This window comes from Pimephales promelas, chromosome 9 (genome assembly GCF_988280905.1).
Source record: "Pimephales promelas chromosome 9, fPimPro1.hap1.1, whole genome shotgun sequence".
Lineage (NCBI taxonomy): Eukaryota > Metazoa > Chordata > Actinopteri > Cypriniformes > Leuciscidae > Pimephales > Pimephales promelas.
In genome coordinates, this window is record NC_142777.1 from 1,422,501 (window position 1) to 1,446,158 (window position 23,658).

General features: G+C 36.9%; 1 protein-coding gene across 3 annotated transcripts in view; it reads left to right on the forward strand.

Moving 5' to 3' along the window:
- The window catches only part of flt4 (fms related receptor tyrosine kinase 4), an 87,005-nt gene that overhangs the window by 8,537 nt on the left and 54,810 nt on the right, over positions 1 to 23,658 (forward strand). For 2 of the 3 annotated variants that reach the window (XM_039653770.2, XM_039653771.2), the window contains exons 2-3: positions 9,894 to 9,990; positions 13,537 to 13,811. In XM_039653770.2, the coding sequence (XP_039509704.2) occupies positions 9,894 to 9,990; positions 13,537 to 13,811 (372 nt within the window). Of the gene's footprint in view, positions 1 to 9,893; positions 9,991 to 13,536; positions 13,812 to 23,225; positions 23,348 to 23,658 lie in introns of those variants that run through there. The other variant, XM_089134661.1, reaches the window with a different exon arrangement.

Genomic DNA, 23,658 nt, shown 5'->3' on the forward strand with positions numbered 1-23,658 from the left:
TCTTTACATTGTCGTGGTCTCGGCAGAACTGCGGATCGTACACACAAGTCTTGTACAGGACCATATAGGCATCTAAAGATTTATACGCCCTCAGTTTCTATTTACGGTCGGTTTCTCTATAAGGTAGGTGTAGAAGTCAGACCACTCACCCGAGGTAACGTACGTTAATCCTGTCAGATCGTCCATGCATTGAGTGAGCGTGTAGGCGGCTTCGGGGGTCTGTTTCAGAAAGGAGGTTAAGTGAAAACTCTGAGTATGTTAACCCTGAAATGAAGGAAAATTTGGGTTTTCCGTTTCAGAAAGGGGGGTATATCAAACCCGAGAAAGCAGAGTAAGTCAAGCCCGTTTCTGAAAGAGAGGTAACTTATACTCAGAGTCAGTTACCATGGTAACCTAACCTGGTCGGGAGCAGGTTTTCTTCAGTAAACCCAGAGTTTCTTGCGGTCTCCTCCCCTTTTTTAAAGAGGAAGTGCTGTTTAAACACCAACAATAATACTAAAATGTATTTACACATTCTTTAAGGAATATATATATTGTTTGTCCATGGTTTAATTGACTAAATCTGTTTTGCAGCACTTTGCCAAAAAATAAAAGGATTAAAACGTTTGCTAAACTTTTATTTGATTACCACTGTTTTGGATAATATATTTATATTAAATCGTTGAAAAAATTGTAATAAAATTTAATAAGTTATTAATTATCATAATCATAATCAATTATTGAAGTTAGTTGATATTATGTTTTATTGAACAAATGTTTAATTTATTTAACTGTCATTTTAACTGATGAAAATAATAACCGTAATTTAATAATGCAGTTTATATATTTAACAATTGTTTAATACCATAAAGCGTGATATTTTCTGAGACGGTTCTCATACTGTGAAACTCTCCCCACATGGGGGAGTCCCCCACCCCACCTCCGCTGTCAAACAAGTTACTCAGCAACTTTTACTCATGTTTTAAATTAACTACTTTTTACTTGAGTAGATTTTTTCTGGAATTTTTACTTTTACTCAAGTAAAAATGTATCAAAGTAATAGTAGACTACTTTAGGTTGAATAACATTCTTCCAGTTTCACCTCTGATATTATAACAGTTACTCTAAAATAGTTATGAATTATTAACAACAAATGACATCTTCAACGGTGTAGTTAGATTAATGTAATAATTACTATCTCTAGAAAGTATTGGTCTACATATTACTAAATCCTATATCAACCTCAACCACTTGATTAATACAAGGGACTGCACTTTTAATGCTTTCAAATTAACAATATACAATTGCATGAATTATTCTTGAATTGATCAAAGTGTGTAGAGGGAGAAGGTTATATAAAAATATACCTTTTAAAAATGTATGCTAAATCCACTATTGTTTTATACTGAATTGGTCTATAGTTTATATGCAGTAGCCTATTTAATGTAATTGCATCATATTTTATTTTAAATTAAAGAAGAATTAAGAGTAATCCCTTTAATTAAATTACAATATTTAGATTACTTAGTAATTAATTATACCCAACACCTCTTTTTGTCTGGCGCTGTTGCCATGGTGACTCATAATATCTGCGCTCCATTGATAATGGCTTTTTATAGCTGTGGTGCACGCGCTTGAGTCAGTCAACTCAGAGTTGATTGAACTAACTCATTTCAGCTGTTCTGTAACCGAAAACTCAGAGTTTCCCATCTCAGGGTAAGTCAACTTCAAAGTTCAAGCTTTAACTCTGAGTTGGTTGAACCTCCTTATTAAAACGGGCCCCGGGTCGGCCAATCTGGTTCTGCCCGTTAAAAATAACTTTTGGAAATAACAATCGCGGTCCTGGACACTGAGTGACCTTATAGATTAAGATAAAGTCGGATTTTCTCCAGTCATTGTTAAAAAACAAGCTAATAAAACTTGCGAACTAGCATTGAAGCGGCTAGCAAGAGGGATCGTTTTGCCTCCACCTAAGCTCCGCCCACATAAAAAACGTCACCATGTTTACCAACTGAAAACGGGTCAACAAGACTAATCATCAGTGTACTTCAAATGTGTTAATGATTAGTTAACTAAGTATATTTTAGTTTTAATTAAATTGTAGTTAAGCATAATTTTAAGTGTATTTAGTGTACTTCTGTGTGATAAATCGTGATATGTCTGTGTAGGGACTAATTACATGCTTGATTAGTGATATTAAAGTGTACTTTATTTGCATTACAAGTACATTATAAATTAATTGCGAGTGTCTTTGAAACACATAAGCAATATACCATAAGTGTATTATATTTGAGTGGAAATATGCTCAGTAATACCTTTGGCTTAATCCAAACACTACACATTTTCAACAACAAATGCACATTAATAAACAAATATTACTTAGCTATACTTTGTACAATAAAAGATAGTGTAGGCCTATTTTGAAAGTATACTTTCAATGCATTGTCACAACGATCATTTCCAGCACACAGTTAAGTAAATAAACTTTAAAAATATACTAAAGTACAATTATTTTAAAGTGTGTTAAAAGTTGTATTATGAAAATAGACATAGTTTTAATATATTAAGAGATGGTACATTTTTTGTTCATATATTTTCAATGCACCATTGAAAAAGGGAATATATTTCCAAATACAGTAAAGTACTCATGTTTCCCGAGGGTATCTGTGTAAGTGTGCTATCAGACACCTTCCAAATATCTCAGATTCTCATTCCTCGGTGCCGTCCGACTGTGTCTGTGGGCCGTGTTTTGGCAGAAACTGTGTGTGTGTGTGTGTGCAGTGGAGAGTTAAAGCTAGGCCCGTTGAGCTTTCCGTCGGTGTCATCCTCACATCTGGGGAGAGTAAATGAGAAACGTTGCGGATGAGGAGTGACCGCTCTCACTGTGAGTCGCTTAATGCCGCTCATAAATCTTTCGCAGTCAGCGTGTCGGCATCTCAATCTCTCGCTTTCAAAGTGAGCAAACCATTTGAAGACAGATCACGTTTAAAGCAGACCGAGCTTGCTGTGTTTAGCAGGACGCCGAGTGTTTCTGCATCATTTAGCAGAGTTGCATCAGCTGGGTTTAGTTGGTGCATGCATATCGGCCTATAATAAAAATGCCTTCAAATGTATATGAAGAGTTCAGATGCAAAAGCCTCTAAATGCCATTTGAAATTTTCTTCTAAAATGATCATTTTTATCAAGCTTGTATATTTAAGTTCAGTAATTTCACTTAAATGGCAATGAAGATTACCTATTAATTGTCATTTAAGTGAAATTACTGAACTTAAATATACAAGCTTGATAAAAAATGACCATTCTAGAAGAAAATTTCAAATGGCATTTAGAGGCTTTTGCATCTGAACTCTTCATATTGTTTTTTTTTCTGTCAGGAATCGAGACTTCGCTCGGGTTGAAACAGTCGAGAGATATTTTCTGCCTGTCATGTCATGTGCAGATATCACACACATGAGGTTTTTGTTTCTATGTCTTTTTGTTTTCCATCGGCCTAAATCTCTCAGTTTGAATTATTCATCTGAATTCGTCTCGTTTTTCACTAAAAGATTTTCATTAATAAATAGGTAAAGTCTTCCTCTTGTCAATAATTGTATCCCTTAAATATCTTGACTGTAACCCGACACCCTTGCCTCATTTAGAATGCGTGGTTCTATGAATATGCAAATGAGCCCCGCCCCCACTCACTCACTCAGAGATCCACTGGTTGACGATCACACGTTGATCTGATTGATTACAAGGTGGTTTGTGACGTCAGAAACACCAAAGCGTCTTTGGTTCACTGCAGTTTTAAGGAGGAAATACTCTTATCAACTTACACATGGTGTGTGTTAAAGCGGATTAAAAACAACACATACACACATAAACAACATTAAACGCTGGATTTACACCACAGGGGGACACTAAACTCTTAAATAAGCATACAGTATCTATATAAAAATATATAAATCAATATTTAGTTTTATTAACTAAGAATCTTAAACATTAGACATGTTGTTAATGATGTTTATCATAAGGCGTCTATTCAATAATTGAATAATTAAAAACTTGTATATAAAAGGAAACGTGTTTCATTTGTTTGGGTGTAATTTGTTCTTGTTTCGAGGAGCACTTTATCACATCCGACACAATATCAGCCTGATGTTAACCCGCTTAACACACACCGTGTGTAAGTTGATAAGAGTATTTCCTCCTTAAAACTGCAGTGAAGCAAAGACAGTCTCAAAAACACGCTTTGGTGTTTCTGACGTCACAAACCACCTTGTAGCCAATCAGATCAACGTGTGATCGACAACCAGTGGATCTCTGAGTGGAGGCGGGGCTCATTTGCATATTCATAGAGCCACGAATACTAAATGAGGCAAGGGTGTCGAGTTACATTCAAGATATTTTAAGGCATAAATAAAAACAAATTTAAGGAAAAGAAAAACTTAAATATGTCATTTGGGTGATCAAAGATGAGTTTTAAGGGATACAATTATTAACTTTAATACAGTCCTTTAAATTTATGAACCATTACCTACAGCATATCTTCACTATTTGTATAAGACAAAACACTTGTGACTCCTGCATTGTAGGTTAGATAAACAAATGTGACATATGACAAATGTGAAATAACATAGCTTCTGTATGCTTCATTCATATTCACTCAAAGTTGAAAACAAAACTTTAAATGCAAAAGAAGAAGAGGTTCAGGCCTCTGCTCACCAAGTCCTGACCGATTCAAGCAGGCTGTTGTGCTTTCGAGCAGACAGAGACAAGTCCTTACATGACAGGTCACGGTTCACTGATATTTGAAGTTCATTTCGGTTTCTTGAGTCTGACCATTTGATGTTCATCAGAGAGAAAATACTTTCTACAAAGGCATTTGAGGACCAATGAGACAATCCTGAACATCAATTGGCTTTCCAAAACTGCGTCCCATTTCTCTCTGGCGGATCTTGTGAAATCCTGGTCATCTTTATTTACTCTTGCTAGCACAAAACTGTCCACACAGTTGGTCCGTACTCATTGCGTCTGTGATTTTGAGGGCAACACCACCAGCTTCAGATCAGGGAACTGAGGGAAGGCCCATTGGTTTCAGTTTCACCACATTATATGATGAGTAAATTATCAGAAAAAGTTTTTTTTAAAGTGAACTACTCCTTTAACCCTCTGGGGTTGTTCGGCCCAAATGGACTCGAATTATTTAAATAATTTTTTTTTTTTAAATCACAGCTTCCTCGGAATGGTCCGAAATTTGTTGACTTTGTTGGTATTTGGTATTTGAACACCCAAAAAAATTGGGGACGGGATGTGAAAAGTCTAAGTGGTTGTAAAAAAAATAGTCACACTTGGGGTGTTCGGGTTCAAATGGACCCGCATGGAAAATTAATGGGAAATTGGCAAAAAAAATGTGAAAATACAGAGTTTTTTTGTGCGTACAATCTACAAATCAGCCACGATCTTGAAAAAAAGGGGTGAATCTATAAAACATCAAGAGTGCAAAACAGACACACACACACAAACACACTTTTACACCAAAAAATTCAGATTATACATGTGTTTTGCATCCATCTCATTTTAAAAATAGTTTTATGAGGCCTAGGCTTGACTCTAAAATGAAATACAGCTTTAAAAAAATAAAAATAAAAATATTTTTTTAAATATTTTTTTCTAATTTTGTCATAATTATTGCATTAATACTAATTATAATTTTTTTTTATTTTTGAAATTTTCTCAAAACACCAAAAAAGAAAAGAAAAAATATTATAAAAAACGAGTAAAAAAAAAAATCATGATTTTTTTTTTTTTTAAATATGAATCCCGACCCGAACACCCCGAGTGTGACTCTGAAACGAACAACCCCAGAGGGTTAAGGGACAATTTAAACGGGTTTAACTCATACATAAAAACATAAAACACAATTTACAACACATGAAGTCAGAAACAATTATACCGGAGATAAGTGACGAATATGTTTATTAGAGAGCTAAGGGTGAAAGGTCAAAAGTTAGGGTGGCTTTTCTTCAGTGCTTGGAAGAACACGGTTGTTGACGAGTAAGAAAAAGTTCCTGACAAACATCTTTTCGGGCTGTGAGTTTCCTTCCTGCCTGCTATTGGATGAGATTTATCTGAATTTCATTGGCTGAAATCCTGCAGAACAAAAATGGAGTCATCCAGTTGACATTGGTATCAAACGTGCACATGTTTTCAGATGGAAAAACGATAACTAATGTGAGCCATTTCACATTTATCCAACACACAGCGGTGATAGTCCCTCGAGCTGCAGAAAAGCCACCAGGATGTTCATGTTGAACTATAAACATGTCATTGACTCGCCCGCCATCAAATATTTACCATTTTCTATTGTGGACTCGTGAGGCCGGATGCGTCTGAAACAGATGGATTGTGCACTTGAAATGCACTGCTCCAAAAATATTCCTTCTGATTGACATGTGTACTTATAGAGTCACTGGGAAGTCATTTAGCTCTGCTGGTCTGAAGAGAAAGAGAGGAGATGCCGTCTCTCCGTATCAGTAACAGAACTAAGTTTTAATATGTGAGAAGCCTCGTCGGTGAATTCGATCCCAGGTACTCTAGAGGAATGTCAAAGGCAGCGTTGTCTGAATTCCTCAGAGGTTTGGCTGTAGATAAGGAGGTTGTGATTAATAAAGCTTCTCGTGGGATGCTTCAGGTCATTTTCAGGCCATGGGTAAAAAATTTGACTCATTTGGTTTATTAAACTCAAAATTGACCCGATTAAAAAACTAGACCTCACTTGAAATTGATTAATGCTTGCAAAACCAAATAAAGCAATGAATTACTGTACAGTAGGCTATTGTGTTAGGCTACTGTGGCCTTTCGTCAGTAACGTAAGCATCGTAAGCCCAAGTAGATCGTAGAACAATTGCCACCAATGCTCTCTACTATTCAGAAACACATCACATTCATAACATATAGTAGATAATGACTCTTTCAAACACCTCCTGTATGATATTCAGTTGCACAAATGGTTGTATTTTTCTCTGACAAGAAGATTTCCCCTCTCTAAAATTGTCTAGTTGCTGATGTGATATGTTTTGATTGTCGTCGTTTGGCATTAATTAGATCCAGGTGCGCCTCGTAACTCCTCGTGACACGTTCATACTCCCGTTCCTCGGAGAGACATTTATTCCATCAGCACTCACAGACCAATTAACGTTTTCTCAATGACCTTTTGACCTCTCTGTCCCACTGTCAGCCGAACACAAAGCAGATTAAGGGCCGTTTAATGTGCTCGAGGCACTTTTAGTTAAAACATCAGTAGACAGTGAAGCACATCTGTTGATGGTTGTCTGGGCAAATCCAATTGAATATCTAACGATCTGAAAGTCAATCCCAGATAATGGATAATACCAGCGGAACTGAGGTGCAATTTTGTCTGAAATGCATAATGAGAACATGATTGACAGACTAAAATTACATGTTCATTATATAAAATCGTTTTTTTTTTGTTTTTTTTTAAGGGAAGCCATATTTACTGTTGTGGTCAGCGAATCATAGAATCACAGAAATTCTGCATGAGGGCAGAAGATTTCCCCACTGTCAATTGTGGATTCAGGCAGACAGAAGAAGGCAGAGGAATTAAAGGGTTAGTTCACCCAAAAATGAAAATTCTGTCAGTATTTACTCACCCTCATGTTGTTCCAACCCCGTAAGACCTTCGTTCATCTTCGTTCAAGATATTTAAGATATTAAGATCGCTCCTGCATACAGTCCATTGGCTTCTTGAGGGAATGACACTTGCTGTCCTCGAAAAGTCATTAAAGACATCGTTAAAATAGTCCAAGTGACTACAGGGGCTCAATCTTAAGTTTATCAAACGACGAGAACACTTTTGTGCGCAAAAAAACAACAAAAATAACGACTTTATTTCAACTATTCACTTTCTTCTCCATGGGCCTGTAGTCAGTTAACGTAGTGTGATTGCGTAGAGCTACGTCACACGTAGGCTCACTATTGGCCGACGCTGGTCATGTGTGTGATGCGTGTGACGTACAATAACAGAAGCTTACGCTATTAAACTAGTAACCTGACTCGCGCAGAGGGAGAAATAAACCAATAGTTGAAATAAAGTCGTTATTTTTGTTGTTTTTTTGCGCACAAAAGTGTTCTCGTCGTTTGATAAACTTAAGATTGAGCCCCTGTAGTCACTTGGACTATTTTAACGATGACTTTTCGATGCCATCAAGTGTCATTCCCTCAAGAAGCCTATGGACTAGTATGCAGGAGCGATCTTAATATCTTAAATATCTTAATTTGTGTTGTGAAGATGAACGAAGGTCTTACGGGGTTGGAACAACATGAGGGTGAGTAAATACTGACAGAATTTTCATTTTTGGGTGAACTAACCCTTTAAGTTCCAACACAAAGTTTAATGACAACTTAAATAGCAAAAACTAACGAGGATAATTGATAGAACACAACTCAAAACCAATGACTAAGGCAAAGACAGACGAGTGGCGCGAATCAGAACAAGGCATGTCACAAATGAAAACAGAAACAGACTGGACATAATGCTAACACCCACCAAGATTTCGCAGAATTCACTTCACAATATACGATGAACTTTCTGTTCGCAAATATGTTTTCCCTTGAACTGTTTACAGCTGGTATTGAGATGCATTTTGATCGATCGGATCACATGTGGACGACACTAAATACAAATGTAAATGGCGTCTGAAACGTTTTTAGCTTGTCCGCTTTCCGATCGGATTGTTTTTGTAGTGTAAACGCTCATGTGGTCGTGTGTGCTCAAACATCCACAAAAGACCATCGGTAACACTTTACAATACGGGTGCACTAATTTCATGCACAGATAATACTGAATTAATGTGTAACTAATGATTATCTGAGCTATTCATTAATGATTACCACATTAGGAACTAATTTAGAGTCTGTAAGTTTAATGTATTAGTTCATACATGAATTGTTATTAATTATATATGTACACTCTAAAAAATGCTGGGTTATTTTAACCCAACTTTGGGTCAAATATGGACTAACCCAGCCGTTGGGTTAATTTTTTACATTACATTTTTAACCCAACATTTAGGGTTTGTCCATATTTGACCCAAAATTGGGTTAAAACAACCCAGCATTTTTTAGAGTGTAATTGTGGATTAATTCCATTTAACTAATAGTGTTAATTACTATGTTAATTACCAGAATGAGCCAAATCCTTGTATTTCAACTTCCAGATAATATGACAGGAACACTAATATGCATTAATATATGATTAATTACTTCATTGTTAGTGCGAATTCATGTGCAAATTACTAAATGACTAGTTAATAATGATGTGCCCCAACAAGTGAAGTCATAACATAGTGATACCTTTGCAAATCATTAGCTAATGATTCATTAAAGCAGAAAACTGGAAGTTGAAGTGCATAGCTTTGACTAATTGTGGTATTTATTAGTTAATAAAATATGTTATTAAGGAATTAATACACAATGACACATTGAATTAATAGCAATTCATGTATTACTTAATATATTAATCATATAGACTCTTTATTAGTTGCTGATGCAGTAATCATTAATTAATGGTTTAGCTCACATTAACTCGTGATTATCTGCATTAGTTAAGCATGAATTAATGCATATTAGTGCATCCGTATTGTAACGTGTTACCAGACCATCTGCTCCCTAATGCGTAAACATTATGGGAAGAGCTCTAGCCAGACGGGGATTTAAACTTTATCGGCAGAAGACCCAGGTATGATTTGAAGATGACAAACGTCCTCCTTATTTCAGAGGTGCACCACACAGTGAAACTGCATCCAAGGATCTGTCAGGAATGATTATTAGAGCCGGTATCAGATTCTGCTGTAAACTTACTTGGTAAATTCACTCTTGATGGTGACGATGATGATGCTCTTCTCTTCCTCTAGGTCTGGTGACTGGGTTTTCTATGAGTCCACCCACCCTTGACAACACCAAAGACCAGCTTGTGATTAACGCTAACGACACATTGAGCATTACATGCAGGTACAATCCAATCATCTACGGTATACTTGACTCTGTCTAAAAGTATCTTAATCAGTATTTTGCTTTTTTTCACTTATGAGCTCGTATTAACCACCTCTCTGCATTTCTCCTCTTCTCTAGCTTGTTTAATCTATTTGTCAAAAAAAACCTGCCATTGTACATATGAATATTGGGTAACACTTTACAATACGGGTGCACTAATATGCATTAAGTCATGCTTAACTAATGCACAGATAATCATGAGTTAATGTATGACTCATGAAGAACTAAACCATTAATTAATGATTACTGCATCAGCAACTAATAAAGAGTCTATATGATTAATAGATTTAGTAATACATGATTTGCTGTTAATTCAATGTATCATTGTGTATTAATTCACATATTTTATTAACTAATAGTGTACTGTGTTAATTACCACAATTAGTCAAAGCTATGCACTTCAACTTCCAGCTGTCTGCTTTAATTAATCATTAGCTAATGATTTACAAAGGTATCATTATGGTATGACTTTACTTGTTGGGGCACATCATTATTAAAGCCATTTAGTAATTTGCACATGAATTCGCACTAACAATGAAGTAATTAATCATATATTAATGCATATTAGTGTACCTGTCATATTATCTGGAAGTTGAAATACAAGGCTTTGGCTCATTAATTAACATATTAATTAACACTATTAGTTAAAAAAATGATTTGTTATGGAATTAATCCACAATTACATATTTAATTAATAACAATTCATGTATGAACTAATACATTTACCTTACAGACTCTTAATTAGTTCCTAATGTGGTAATCATTAATGAATAGCTTAGATAATAATTAGTTACACATCATTTCAGTATTATCTGTGCATTAGTTAAGCATGAATTAAAAGTGCACCCGTACCGAATATTGTTAGTTCCTTAACGAATGCTTTTGTTCCTCTCGCTTTGGGTCTGATAAATGAATAAATGTAAATATATTAAATATGAATTATTGTACTTTTAGAAATTTATTTGTCACACTAAATAGCCATTTAAACCAGTAAAAGGTGATGTAACATTTTTTATGTTAAATTACATTTTCTTAACCCAGTTTACAGCATGTAACCATTGAAACAATGTTGAGTCAGGGTTGATGTGTCAACGCTGATTACACTGAAAATGACGTTAGAAAGTGATGCAACGATGTTGACCTAAAATATAAATATTCCCCTCACACTTCCATAGATTCTTTCTGAAATTCTTGATATTTACAAAAAAAGGGCCGTGGACACATTATATATCAAAAACCCTAATGCATCTAGGTTAAATTACTTTTTGGTGCAGAATGGGATAAAATGTCTACTTTAATAAACAATCATGACCTGGATTTTGTTGATTTTGATTGAATAAATGGATAGCCATTACAAAAACAAGGAGAATGTTACATTTGGATTTGATTTGATAGTTAGGTTTAGAAATAAATGTGGTATGAACACACAGGGAGGCTATCCAACATTTTTAGGTCTAATCCCTTTCAAATTTGCAGACGTTTCTCGCCAAGAATTCCCAGAATAAATAGTTTTTCAGCAGTTCAGTGTGATCGATGAGCAATATTAAGCAAAGCCATGGCTGGCGTTCAGAAATCACTGTATTTCATAATCTGATCGAGGAACACATCAGTTTAAATGTCATTGGCCTTTTTGTCTGTTACAAGCGACTCCAGCACTGTTTCAAACCATGCACAGTACGCTTTGTGAAAGTGAAAACAAACATCTTTGCAAGCAATCAAGGCAAACCTTACTATTTGTATTTCTCGTACTCAGGATTAATAATTTAAACAACCTCATCCTCTATATATATCATACTGAGAGAAGACTGGTATGACTCAGACCAGACTTGGGAGTAATGCATTACAAGTAACGCGAGTTATGTAATCAGATTACTTTTTAACTAGTAAAGTAACTAGTATAAGTAATAAATTACTTTTAATTTTACAACAAAATGTGTTACTTTTTCAAATAAGTAACGTAATAAGTAACTTTGTTTTCTCATGTATTGACTGACATCTCTCCTTTACTTATGTTGAGAGGAATCGAGTAAGTACAGAGGCGTTGTGTGTGAACATGAGGATTGTAGTTCTAGACTAAATGTGAGCATTTACTAATTTCACTTACACAAAAACAGATTCAGTATTCCTCAAAATGAATAAAAACAGTGAAATGTAAACTCAGAATATTGTGCAAATCTGCAGTAATTAATTAAATATGTTAAATTACACAAATATACTTTATTTATTTAAACAATGTGACCTTTGATGATCCAATTCGACCATATTAATAAGCAAAAATGACTTTAGTTAAACACATTTTTGTTTTTATTGCTGCACCATGTTGTGAATTTGCCTTTCTTTCACCCTGAGGCTTATTAATGTTCACTTTTGCTGTGAAACGGCCTTTGCTTTTTACCAAAATATAGCTTTTTTTGTTATTGCAATCCCATCTCAGGTGACAAGAAGTAATGCAAAGTCAAGTAACCCACTACTTTAGGTCTAGAAGATTTACATCTAGAAGAGATAAAGGGCCTAGAAGAGGAGCATTGATCAAACTTTATCTAATTAGTCAGTTTTGAAGATGAACTGAATGAGTTAGGGTTTAAACACATTTTTCACTCAGATTTGATCTCCTTAAAGGAGTAGTTCACTTTTAAAAAAGCTTCTGCTGATAATTTACTCACCCCCATGTCATCCAAGATGTCCATGTCGTTCTTTCTTCAGTCGAAAAGAAATTAAGGTTTTTGATGAAAACATTCCAGGATTTTCTCCATATAATGGACTTCAATGGGAACCAAACGGTTCAAGGTCCAAAAGACAGTTTCAGTGCAAACTGTTCAAAGGGCTTTAAACGATTCCAGACGATGAATAAGGGTCTTATCAAGCAAAACGACTGCTCATTTAATAAATAATTTAAAGTTAAAAATGAAAGTTTTATAGCTTTTCGTGTTTATGCACGTTGGTGACTCTCCTGTTCGAACTCGTTTATCAAAATGAGCGAATCTTTTTCTAAGTCATTTGGTTCATTCAACGAACGAGATGAACGAGTTGACTCGGGAAAAGATTCGTTCATTTTGATGAACGAGTTCGAACAGGAGAGTCACGAACGCGCATCACAGAACAGAGCAAGGCGAGCATTTGAGCTTATAAAACTTAAACTTTGTTATTTATTTATTAAACGAGCGATTGTTTCGCTTGATAAGACCCTTATTCATCGTCTGGAGTCGTTTAAAGCCCTTTGAACAGTTTGCACTGAAACTGTCTTTTGGACCTTGAACCGTTTGGTTCCCATTGAAGTCCATTATATGGAGAAAATCCTGGAATGTTTTCATCAAAAACCTTCATTTCTTTTCGACTGAAGAAAGAAAGACATGGACATCTTGAATGACATGGGGGTGAGTAAATTATCAGCAAAAGCTTTTTTAAAAGTGAACGACTCCTTTAAGTTCAGAATTTACTGTAGGTTGTGTGCCATGGGGCAATACTGTAGTAAAACAGCAGACTTTATGTGACTTTATACTCCAGGGGACAGCGGATTCTGGACTGGAGCTGGCCTGAAGAGTCTTTGAGTAAAATCGAGACGACTGACCGTCAGCATCAGCCGTCCCCCGGGCCCACGGCGGGCCACAGAGCGGTCAGGGTGCAGGAGTGTGAAGGGGAGGCTGGGAAACCCTACTGTAAGTCCTTAACACTGCCCGACACCCAGGCCAATGACTCCGGACACTACCGCTGCTTCTACCAGGGCATCAAAGCCGTCATCGACGGGACCACGGCGGCCAGCACTTTTGTCTTTGTGCGAGGTGAGAGCTTTCTTTTGCTCCATCAATGTTTTTATTTTCCTTTATGAAATTTTTTTTCTCCTTTATTTAGTTTTTGAATATGAATTTTGTTTTTTGTTTTTCTGAACAAAGGTCCCAAAGGAAACTGATATAGCACAGTATGTGAATTGTGTAGGGAACTTTAGGTATATAAAGTATAGATATAAATATAGGTGATCCAAACAGATCACAGCGGTGACAGGATCTGCAAAAAAATAAATAATATTATAGACAAAAATGCTACCATAACGAAATACCTAGTTAGGTAAATAAATTAAGAGTTACAATGATATAATGCAATATAAAAACAAGATATCACATTCCCAAGTGTCTAATCTAATACAGGCGTCTATATTTTCCTAAATATATCTAGCTTGTCATCAATGTTATTTTACTGCATTTTTGTATTATCTTCCTATTAAAAAGGCTACATATCCTTTATTCTTCTTTATATTCCCAGATAGCAACATAGTGTCGGCCCAGATCTGGTACACATGGATTCCACACGGCCCGGATGTGGGCTGGATCTGAGCCGACACTGTTGCAGTCTGGATTACAGTCTCAGATTTATATTTGCCCTTTTTCTTCAGCTTTAGATACTTTGAAGAATGTGCAAACCCGTCATTCCCCCTTAAAGGAGTAGTTCACTTTTGAAAAAACTTTTGCTGTTAATTTACTCACCCCCATGTCATCCAAGATGTCCATGTCTTTCTTTCTTCAGTCGAAAAGAAATTAAGGTTTTTGATTCAGGATTTTCTCCATATAATGGACTTACATGGGAACCAAACGGTTCAAGGTCCAAAAGACAGTTAATAACAGCTTCAAATGTCTTTTAACGACACCAGACGATGAATAAGGGTCTTATCATGCGAAACGATCGGGCGACGTAGCCGGAAGTAGAGAATCAAAATCGTCCGACATCGTTGTTTTACCTTTTAATTCCTTTTTTTGTAAACGGCGTTTGAGTTAGTTTGCACGTTCAACCTATGCGTTCAACTTGTAAACACTGACTCTGTACTTTCGGCTATACGTCGCCCGTGACCTTTTGAACGTAATTACGAATTACGTGACGTTACAAACGCGCCTCGCAGAATATAGCAAGGCTAGCATTTGTCCTTAGACTGGAATAAGTTTTGAAATAACCGATCGTTTCGCATGATAAGACCCTTATTCATCGTCTGGTGTCGTTTAAAGACATTTGAAGCTGTTATTAACTGTCTTTTGGACCTTGAACCGTTTGGTCCCCATTGAAGTCCATTATATGGAGAAAAATCCTGGAATGTTTTCATCAAAAACCTTAATTTCTTTTCGACTGAAGAAAGAAAGACATCTTGGATGACATGGGGGTGAGGAAATTATCAGCAAAAGTATTTTCAAAAGTGAACTAATCCTTTAAGGCGAGACACGGCAGACAAACACAGTTTTTTTTTTCACTGGTCAATTTTGAGATTTTGGGCTATTTGTATTCAATAACATGTCATATTTCAGACTTGTGCTGAAAAAAAGTCCAAAATACACATTTAGGTCTTTATTTTACTACACTTTGTCTGTATGTGTAGATTTCGTCCAAATTCGCTCAAAAGTTGGCGATCTAATTCATCCCGTTGCTCCGTGATCGCGATCCGCACCGTCATCGCACACGCCGTTAGAAAGCTCTCAATGCTGTCGGATCCAAATATGGCCATTTCCTTTTTATCAGCAACCAATCATGAAAGTAAAATGGGCCATTTAACTTCGAAATGCGCAATCCCATAAAAAGTTTTTTCTCACACTTCTCCACTTCTGTAGCACCTACATGCACCAAACTTTACAGCTGTATTCCTAACTATATTGTAAGGGTTTGTTAAAAGGGATTTGTTGAAATATCACTCTTGGCATGATTTATGACATTTTATGCCTAAAAATAGGGCGGAAATCTATTTTTTAAAGCTATCGGCAGTATTTTCTGATTTACAGGGTAACAAAAGGAGATATTCATAATCCCCTCTGAAAATGTCTTTTCATTGAATAAATGAACAAAAGGCAAACATAATTTTGAACCTTGTTTTTTTCAATGGTCAGATTCGTCACTTCAAAATGCATGCAAATTAGCACACATTTAATTAGATATAGCCTGATTAGCATATTTAAACTTAAATTTACAGAAAACTTGCAATACATTTTTTTCTCCTATTTATGCGAGTAGTCAACTGGTAAAGTTTCATGGTGACATCTGTAAGTGAAATTTTTTATCCTATTCACCTGCAATGTCTCGCCTTAACAAAGACTATGCAGACTACGGTCAACAGTTCAGTCCAAAAGATAATGTGATCTTCAAGAAGATGTGATTTTCCCAGTATGAAGCCGAAGGACTCGAATGGTGTGTAAATGTTATCTGTAGTTCTGGACAAATGGACTGTAATTCTTCATCATTCTTTAGCCCGTTTGTGCAAATACATACTTAACCTTTAAAAGAACAGAAGGAATACATTTCCTTTAAAAGAAGTCATTTTTATCCTTATAGAGTTGTTGAATATCAGTGTCTGGTCCCTTTTTCAATTTGTGGCATTTTCCTGAGGCAAACCAAATCACAAATCCTGTCTTTATTCGACTCCCTTCAAAGAATGCTTGGCCGGCCTGTCTTTGTCTAAAGTTTCTATTTTCTTTGGGAAACAGACAAAGACATCATAAACATCTCATTCAAAACATCAGCCCTGTTCAGAAGATCAGAGAAGATTACACACGAACACGCTAAGAACATGTTTGCTTTGCCCCCGAGTCGGCCCACGAATAGGAAAAGCTTTTCGAGATAAGAAAGTGAATAAAGAGACGCTTCATGATGCCAGATATCAGCATTAGAGATCATGTCCCTGCCAGGGTCCTCCTTATCTTATAAAAGGAGGAATTTATGTTGTGTTTGATGGTCTGAGCGCACTATCACCTCACAAATGTGGATGGGAGTGTAAGTATTATTTAATTTACTCAGTAACATTACATTTGGATGTCAAGCCTGTCTGGATTCATATATAAATGAACTTGTGAATTCCAGTTCAAATTTACAGAACATGTTTTTAATCTAAATATCAATTAAAAAATGGAAATTCTGCCAGTTCCCAGTGTCATTTCACAATTGTTGAACCCAAAAGTAGTTTTTGACAATCCTCAAGGCAGTTTTCCCCACACATTACAGAGACCCAAAAGCCACAGAAGTTCACAATGATCCCGAACCGACTGGCTGGAAGAGCACACGGCTGCTTTGTTTTGGATTAGTTGGACACATCATTGACTCTTGCACGATTATCAGTATATTTTGGACTGGTCATCACACAAAACTAGTGTGTAAGGAAAAATGTTTTAAATATGTCATTTTGATTATCAAAGATGAGTTTTGAGGGAGACTATTATTGGCTACGGGGGGGACTTTAAAGTAGTAGTTCACTTTTCAAAAAACTTTTTCTGATAATTTACTCGCCCCCGTGTCATCCAAGATGTCCATGTCTTTCTTTCTTCAGTCGAAAAGAAATTAAGGTTTTTGATGAAAACATTCCAGGATTTTATAATGGACTTCAATGGGAACCAAACGGTTCAAGGTTCAAAAGACAGTTTCAGTGCAAACTGTTCAAAGGACTTTAAACGATTCCAGACGATGAATAAGGGTCTTATCAAGCGAAACGATCACTCATTTAATAAATAAATAACAAAGTTTAAGTTTTATAAGCTCAAATGCTCGCCTTGCTCTGTTCTGTGATGCGCGTCCGTGACTTTCCTGTTCGAACTCGTTCATCAAAATGAACGAATCTTTTTTCGTCTCATTTGGTTCATTCAACGAACGAAATGAACGTGTTGACTCAGGAAAAGATTCGTTCATTTTCGAACTCAAAAGTAGTTTTTGACGATCCTCAAGGCCGTTTTTCCCATACAACATTTGAACTCTTCATCAAAATGACCGAATCTTTTCCTGAGTCAACACGTTCGTTTCGTTCGTTGAATGAACCAAATGAGAGGAAAAAAGACTCTCCTGTTCGAACTCTTTCATCAAAATGAACGAATCTTTTTTCGTCTCATTTGGTTCATTCAATGAACGAAACGAACGTGTTGACTCAGGAAAAGATTCGTTCATTTTCGAACTCAAAAGTAGTTTTTGACGATCCTCAAGGCCGTTTTTCCCATACAACATTTGAACTCTTCATCAAAATGAACGAATCTTTTCCTGAGTCAACACGTTCGTTTCGTTCGTTGAATGAACCAAATGAAAGGTAAAAAAGACTCTCCTGTTCGAACTCGTTCATCAAAATGAACGAATCTTTTTTCGTCTCATTTGGTTCATTCAACGAACGAAACGAACGTGTTGACTCAGGAAAAGATTCGTTCATTTTCGAACTCAAAAGTAGTTTTTGACGATCCTCAAGGCCGTTTTTCCCATTCAACATTTGAACTCTTCATCAAAATGAACGAATCTTTTCCTGAGTCAACACGTTCGTTTCGTTCGTTGAATGAACCAAATGAAAGGTAAAAAAGACTCTCCTGTTCGAACTCGTTCATCAAAATGAACGAATCTTTTTTCGTCTCATTTGGTTCATTCAACAAACGAAACGAACGTGTTGACTCAGGAAAAGATTCGTTCATTTTCGAACTCAAAAGTAGTTTTTGACGATCCTCAAGGCCGTTTTTCCCATACAACATTTGAACTCTTCATCAAAATGAACGAATCTTTTCCTGAGTCAACACGTTCGTTTCGTTCGTTGAATGAACCAAATGAAAGGGAAAAAAGACTCTCCTGTTCGAACTCGTTCATCAAAATGAACGAATCTTTTTTCGTCTCATTTGGTTCATTCAACGAACGAAACGAACGTGTTGACTCAGGAAAAGATTCGTTCATTTTCAAACTCAAAAGTAGTTTTTGACGATCCTCAAGGCCGTTTTTCCCATACAACATTTGAACTCTTCATCAAAATGAACGAATCTTTTCCTGAGTCAACACGTTCGTTTCGTTCGTTGAATGAACCAAATGAGACGAAAAAAGACTCTCCTGTTCGAACTCGTTCATCAAAATGAACGAATCTTTTTTCGTCTCATTTGGTTCATTCAACGAACGAAACGAACGTGTTGACTCAGGAAAAGATTCGTTCATTTTCGAACTCAAAAGTAGTTTTTGACGATCCTCAAGGCCGTTTTTCCCATACAACATTTGAACTCTTCATCAAAATGAACGAATCTTTTCCTGAGTCAACACGTTCGTTTCGTTCGTTGAATGAACCAAATGAAAGGTAAAAAAGACTCTCCTGTTCGAACTCGTTCATCAAAATGAACGAATCTTTTTTCGTCTCATTTGGTTCATTCAACGAACGAAACGAACGTGTTGACTCAGGAAAAGATTCGTTCATTTTCGAACTCAAAAGTAGTTTTTGACGATCCTCAAGGCCGTTTTTCCCATACAACATTTGAACTCTTCATCAAAATGAACGAATCTTTTCCTGAGTCAACACGTTCGTTTCGTTCGTTGAATGAACCAAATGAGAGGAAAAAAGACTCTCCTGTTCGAACTCGTTCATCAAAATGAACGAATCTTTTTTCGTCTCATTTGGTTCATTCAACGAACGAAACGAACGTGTTGACTCAGGAAAAGATTCGTTCATTTTCAAACTCAAAAGTAGTTTTTGACGATCCTCAAGGCCGTTTTTCCCATACAACATTTGAACTCTTCATCAAAATGAACGAATCTTTTCCTGAGTCAACACGTTCGTTTCGTTCGTTGAATGAACCAAATGAGAGGAAAAAAGACTCTCCTGTTCGAACTCTTTCATCAAAATGAACGAATCTTTTTTCGTCTCATTTGGTTCATTCAACGAACGAAACGAACGTGTTGACTCAGGAAAAGATTCGTTCATTTTCAAACTCAAAAGTAGTTTTTGACGATCCTCAAGGCCGTTTTTCCCATACAACATTTGAACTCTTCATCAAAATGAACGAATCTTTTCCTGAGTCAACACGTTCGTTTCGTTCGTTGAATGAACCAAATGAGAGGAAAAAAGACTCTCCTGTTCGAACTCTTTCATCAAAATGAACGAATCTTTTTTCGTCTCATTTGGTTCATTCAACGAACGAAACGAACGTGTTGACTCAGGAAAAGATTCGTTCATTTTCGAACTCAAAAGTAGTTTTTGACGATCCTCAAGGCCGTTTTTCCCATACAACATTTGAACTCTTCATCAAAATGAACGAATCTTTTTCTGAGTCAACACGTTCGTTTCGTTCGTTGAATGAACCAAATGAGAGGAAAAAAGACTCTCCTGTTCGAACTCGTTCATCAAAATGAACGAATCTTTTTTCGTCTCATTTGGTTCATTCAACGAACGAAACGAACGTGTTGACTCAGGAAAAGATTCGTTCATTTTCGAACTCAAAAGTAGTTTTTGACGATCCTCAAGGCCGTTTTTCCCATACAACATTTGAACTCTTCATCAAAATGAACGAATCTTTTCCTGAGTCAACACGTTCGTTTCGTTCGTTGAATGAACCAAATGAGAGGAAAAAAGACTCTCCTGTTCGAACTCGTTCATCAAAATGAACGAATCTTTTTTCGTCTCATTTGGTTCATTCAACGAACGAAACGAACGTGTTGACTCAGGAAAAGATTCGTTCATTTTCGAACTCAAAAGTAGTTTTTGACGATCCTCAAGGCCGTTTTTCCCATTCAACATTTGAACTCTTCATCAAAATGAACGAATCTTTTCCTGAGTCAACACGTTCGTTTCGTTCGTTGAATGAACCAAATGAGAGGAAAAAAGACTCTCCTGTTCGAACTCGTTCATCAAAATGAACGAATCTTTTTTCGTCTCATTTGGTTCATTCAACGAACGAAACGAACGTGTTGACTCAGGAAAAGATTCGTTCATTTTCAAACTCAAAAGTAGTTTTTGACGATCCTCAAGGCCGTTTTTCCCATACAACATTTGAACTCTTCATCAAAATGAACGAATCTTTTCCTGAGTCAACACGTTCGTTTCGTTCGTTGAATGAACCAAATGAGAGGAAAAAAGACTCTCCTGTTCGAACTCTTTCATCAAAATGAACGAATCTTTTTTCGTCTCATTTGGTTCATTCAACGAACCAAACGAACGTGTTGACTCAGGAAAAGATTCGTTCATTTTCAAACTCAAAAGTAGTTTTTGACGATCCTCAAGGCCGTTTTTCCCATACAACATTTGAACTCTTCATCAAAATGAACGAATCTTTTCCTGAGTCAACACGTTCGTTTCGTTCGTTGAATGAACCAAATGAGACGAAAAAAGACTCTCCTGTTCGAACTCGTTCATCAAAATGAACGAATCTTTTTTCGTCTCATTTGGTTCATTCAACGAACGAAACGAACGTGTTGACTCAGGAAAAGATTCGTTCATTTTCGAACTCAAAAGTAGTTTTTGACGATCCTCAAGGCCGTTTTTCCCATACAACATTTGAACTCTTCATCAAAATGAACGAATCTTTTCCTGAGTCAACACGTTCGTTTCGTTCGTTGAATGAACCAAATGAGACGAAAAAAGATTCGTTCATTTTGATGAACGAGTTCGAACAGGAGAGTCACGAACGCGCATCACAGAACAGAGCATTTGTGCTTATAAAACTTTGCTATTTATTTAAGTTTTTTTAAAAGTGAACAACTCCTTTAAGGTTGTTTTCACTGTAAGGCATTTTGAGAAGCTTCTTTAAAGGTGCTATATAACATAAATTACTATTTAAGTCAGGTTCCTCAGTTGTCTCCTACAGAAAAGTAAAGGTTACATTTTAAAGTCAGTTACATCGATGAGTCTAATCGTTTAACTGCTAGTTGGTCAAACTAGTTCACACAGTGGCGGTGTTTGTGCAACCATGTGAGTAAGTAAAGAGAGACTCATAGGGGGATTGTTTATTTTCGCTCTGTATTTGAAACGAATTGAGTAGATCAAAGAGTCTGCGACATCGGACGACTTTTCCTGGTGTTGCTCTCATTCCTTGACGGCGTCGTGAGAGCCAGGGGCCCGGGGAGAGCCAGGTACAGACGTCCCGCTGACTCGCTCACTCGTGTGAAACGCCGGGTGATTTCTCCTGACAGCACGCCGAAGCCGTGTCCACAGATCTCCTTAGGGGGCTGATCAGAGCCAGCTGAAATCACACATATAAATTAGCAGTGAGCGGAGAGCAGAATGGCTCTTGGCTGCATGTGGCTTCATTTATCCAACGCCTCTCGATCCGAGCTGTCGGCGTTACGGCTTCATGTCACGCCCTCCAGCGCCTCCCAATCTCTTCAGAAAAAACAATTCCCCTCCTGAAGATGATTTATTGAGAAGCACCATAGCTGTGGGGAGTTGTGTATTTTCCCTGTTATGCCTGTGTACGCAGACCACCGCGGGGCAGAAACATGAACCCCGAGATACGGAGGTGTGTTTGGACTCCGACAGCTTGGAGTGATTGCTTTGAGCTGCGTGAGGAAGAAGCAGACCTGTTAGAATAATGCCGGCTTTGGAGAAGCGGATGTTCAGATAAAGAGCGCTAGATAGGGAACGCTGGAGAGGTTTGTTTTAGCGGTCCCGCACATATGGATTGCGACCGAGAAGAAAGCCTTGTATTTAGTGGTTTAAGGAACGGTGCAGGAGACTGTTGATAGAGCGGTGTCATGAAAATCTCACCTCTTAGATATAATCAGGATAAAAACTGTGTATATTCAGGCAAAGAACTGGAGGTGGAATGTTAAGTCTTGACTTTAAAGGAATAATCTGGGTTAGACTTCCCAGACAGCAAACTGACATTGAATCAACGTGGAAACGACGTCTCTCATGGCATTGAAACAACGTTGATTTTTGAACGTCAGACGCGGCATTCTTCAAAGCTAAATGAAAATTGAAAATTGGTTCGCTTTCATAACGTTAAAACAACGCGTTGATTTCAAGTTGATTTTCCGTTAGTTTTGAAAGAATGACGCGTCTGACGTTGGTTCAACGTTAATTCGATGAGCAAAACAATGTCAGATCAACGTTGTTTCGATGTCATGTTTCTACGTTGATTCAATGTCAGTTTGCTATCTGGGTTAGGCCGTCCCAGACAGCAAACTGACATTGAATCAACGTGGAAACAACGTCTCTCATGACATCGAAACAACGTTGATTTTGCTCATCGAATTAACGTTGAACCAACGTCAGACGCGGCAATCAGAACTCACGATTCGAATTGCGTACCGAACACGCCCCCCTGCTGTTACCCCGCCCCCGCCCTCGCCCAGCCCGGCTCAATGGACCTCCTCATGTCTTATGTGTACAGTACACAACCAGTTTTGTTCAGTTTTGTCGCCTAACCACCATTAACACCAAATAACAAGCTCTGTGTTTTGTTACTTTCGATAATAAGCAAGGTGTAATCTTTCAAAATCTGTATATTTGATCACGCAATTCAAACAATAAATGGCGTTTTGGCGCTCTTTGATGTCGCGTGACATTTCAAGCGGCAGCGCGGCGCGCGAGTAAACGCGATCATCTCTTCCTCAGTCACAGAATGGACACCTGAAGGTATGTTGAAATATACAGTATACTTACTGAAATGCATCATAACTCGTGTAATCGCTCAATCAGTGTTTCAGCAGCGGAAAGACGTCAACAAAACAGCATAGCTTGTCACTAGCGTTATATTTACCTCAGAGGCAGTGATTCAGCGTCCACAACTTTGGTTCCTATAAATGCAGGTTCCTATTAAACTCTTGCACTTATATGCACTATGTTAGCCTATATATTATATTTTACTTATCCTGTTAATGATATCTTGATTATTTAATGTATGTTTAAAAAATCTTTCATGAAAATGACAACTGTGTAAATTATTA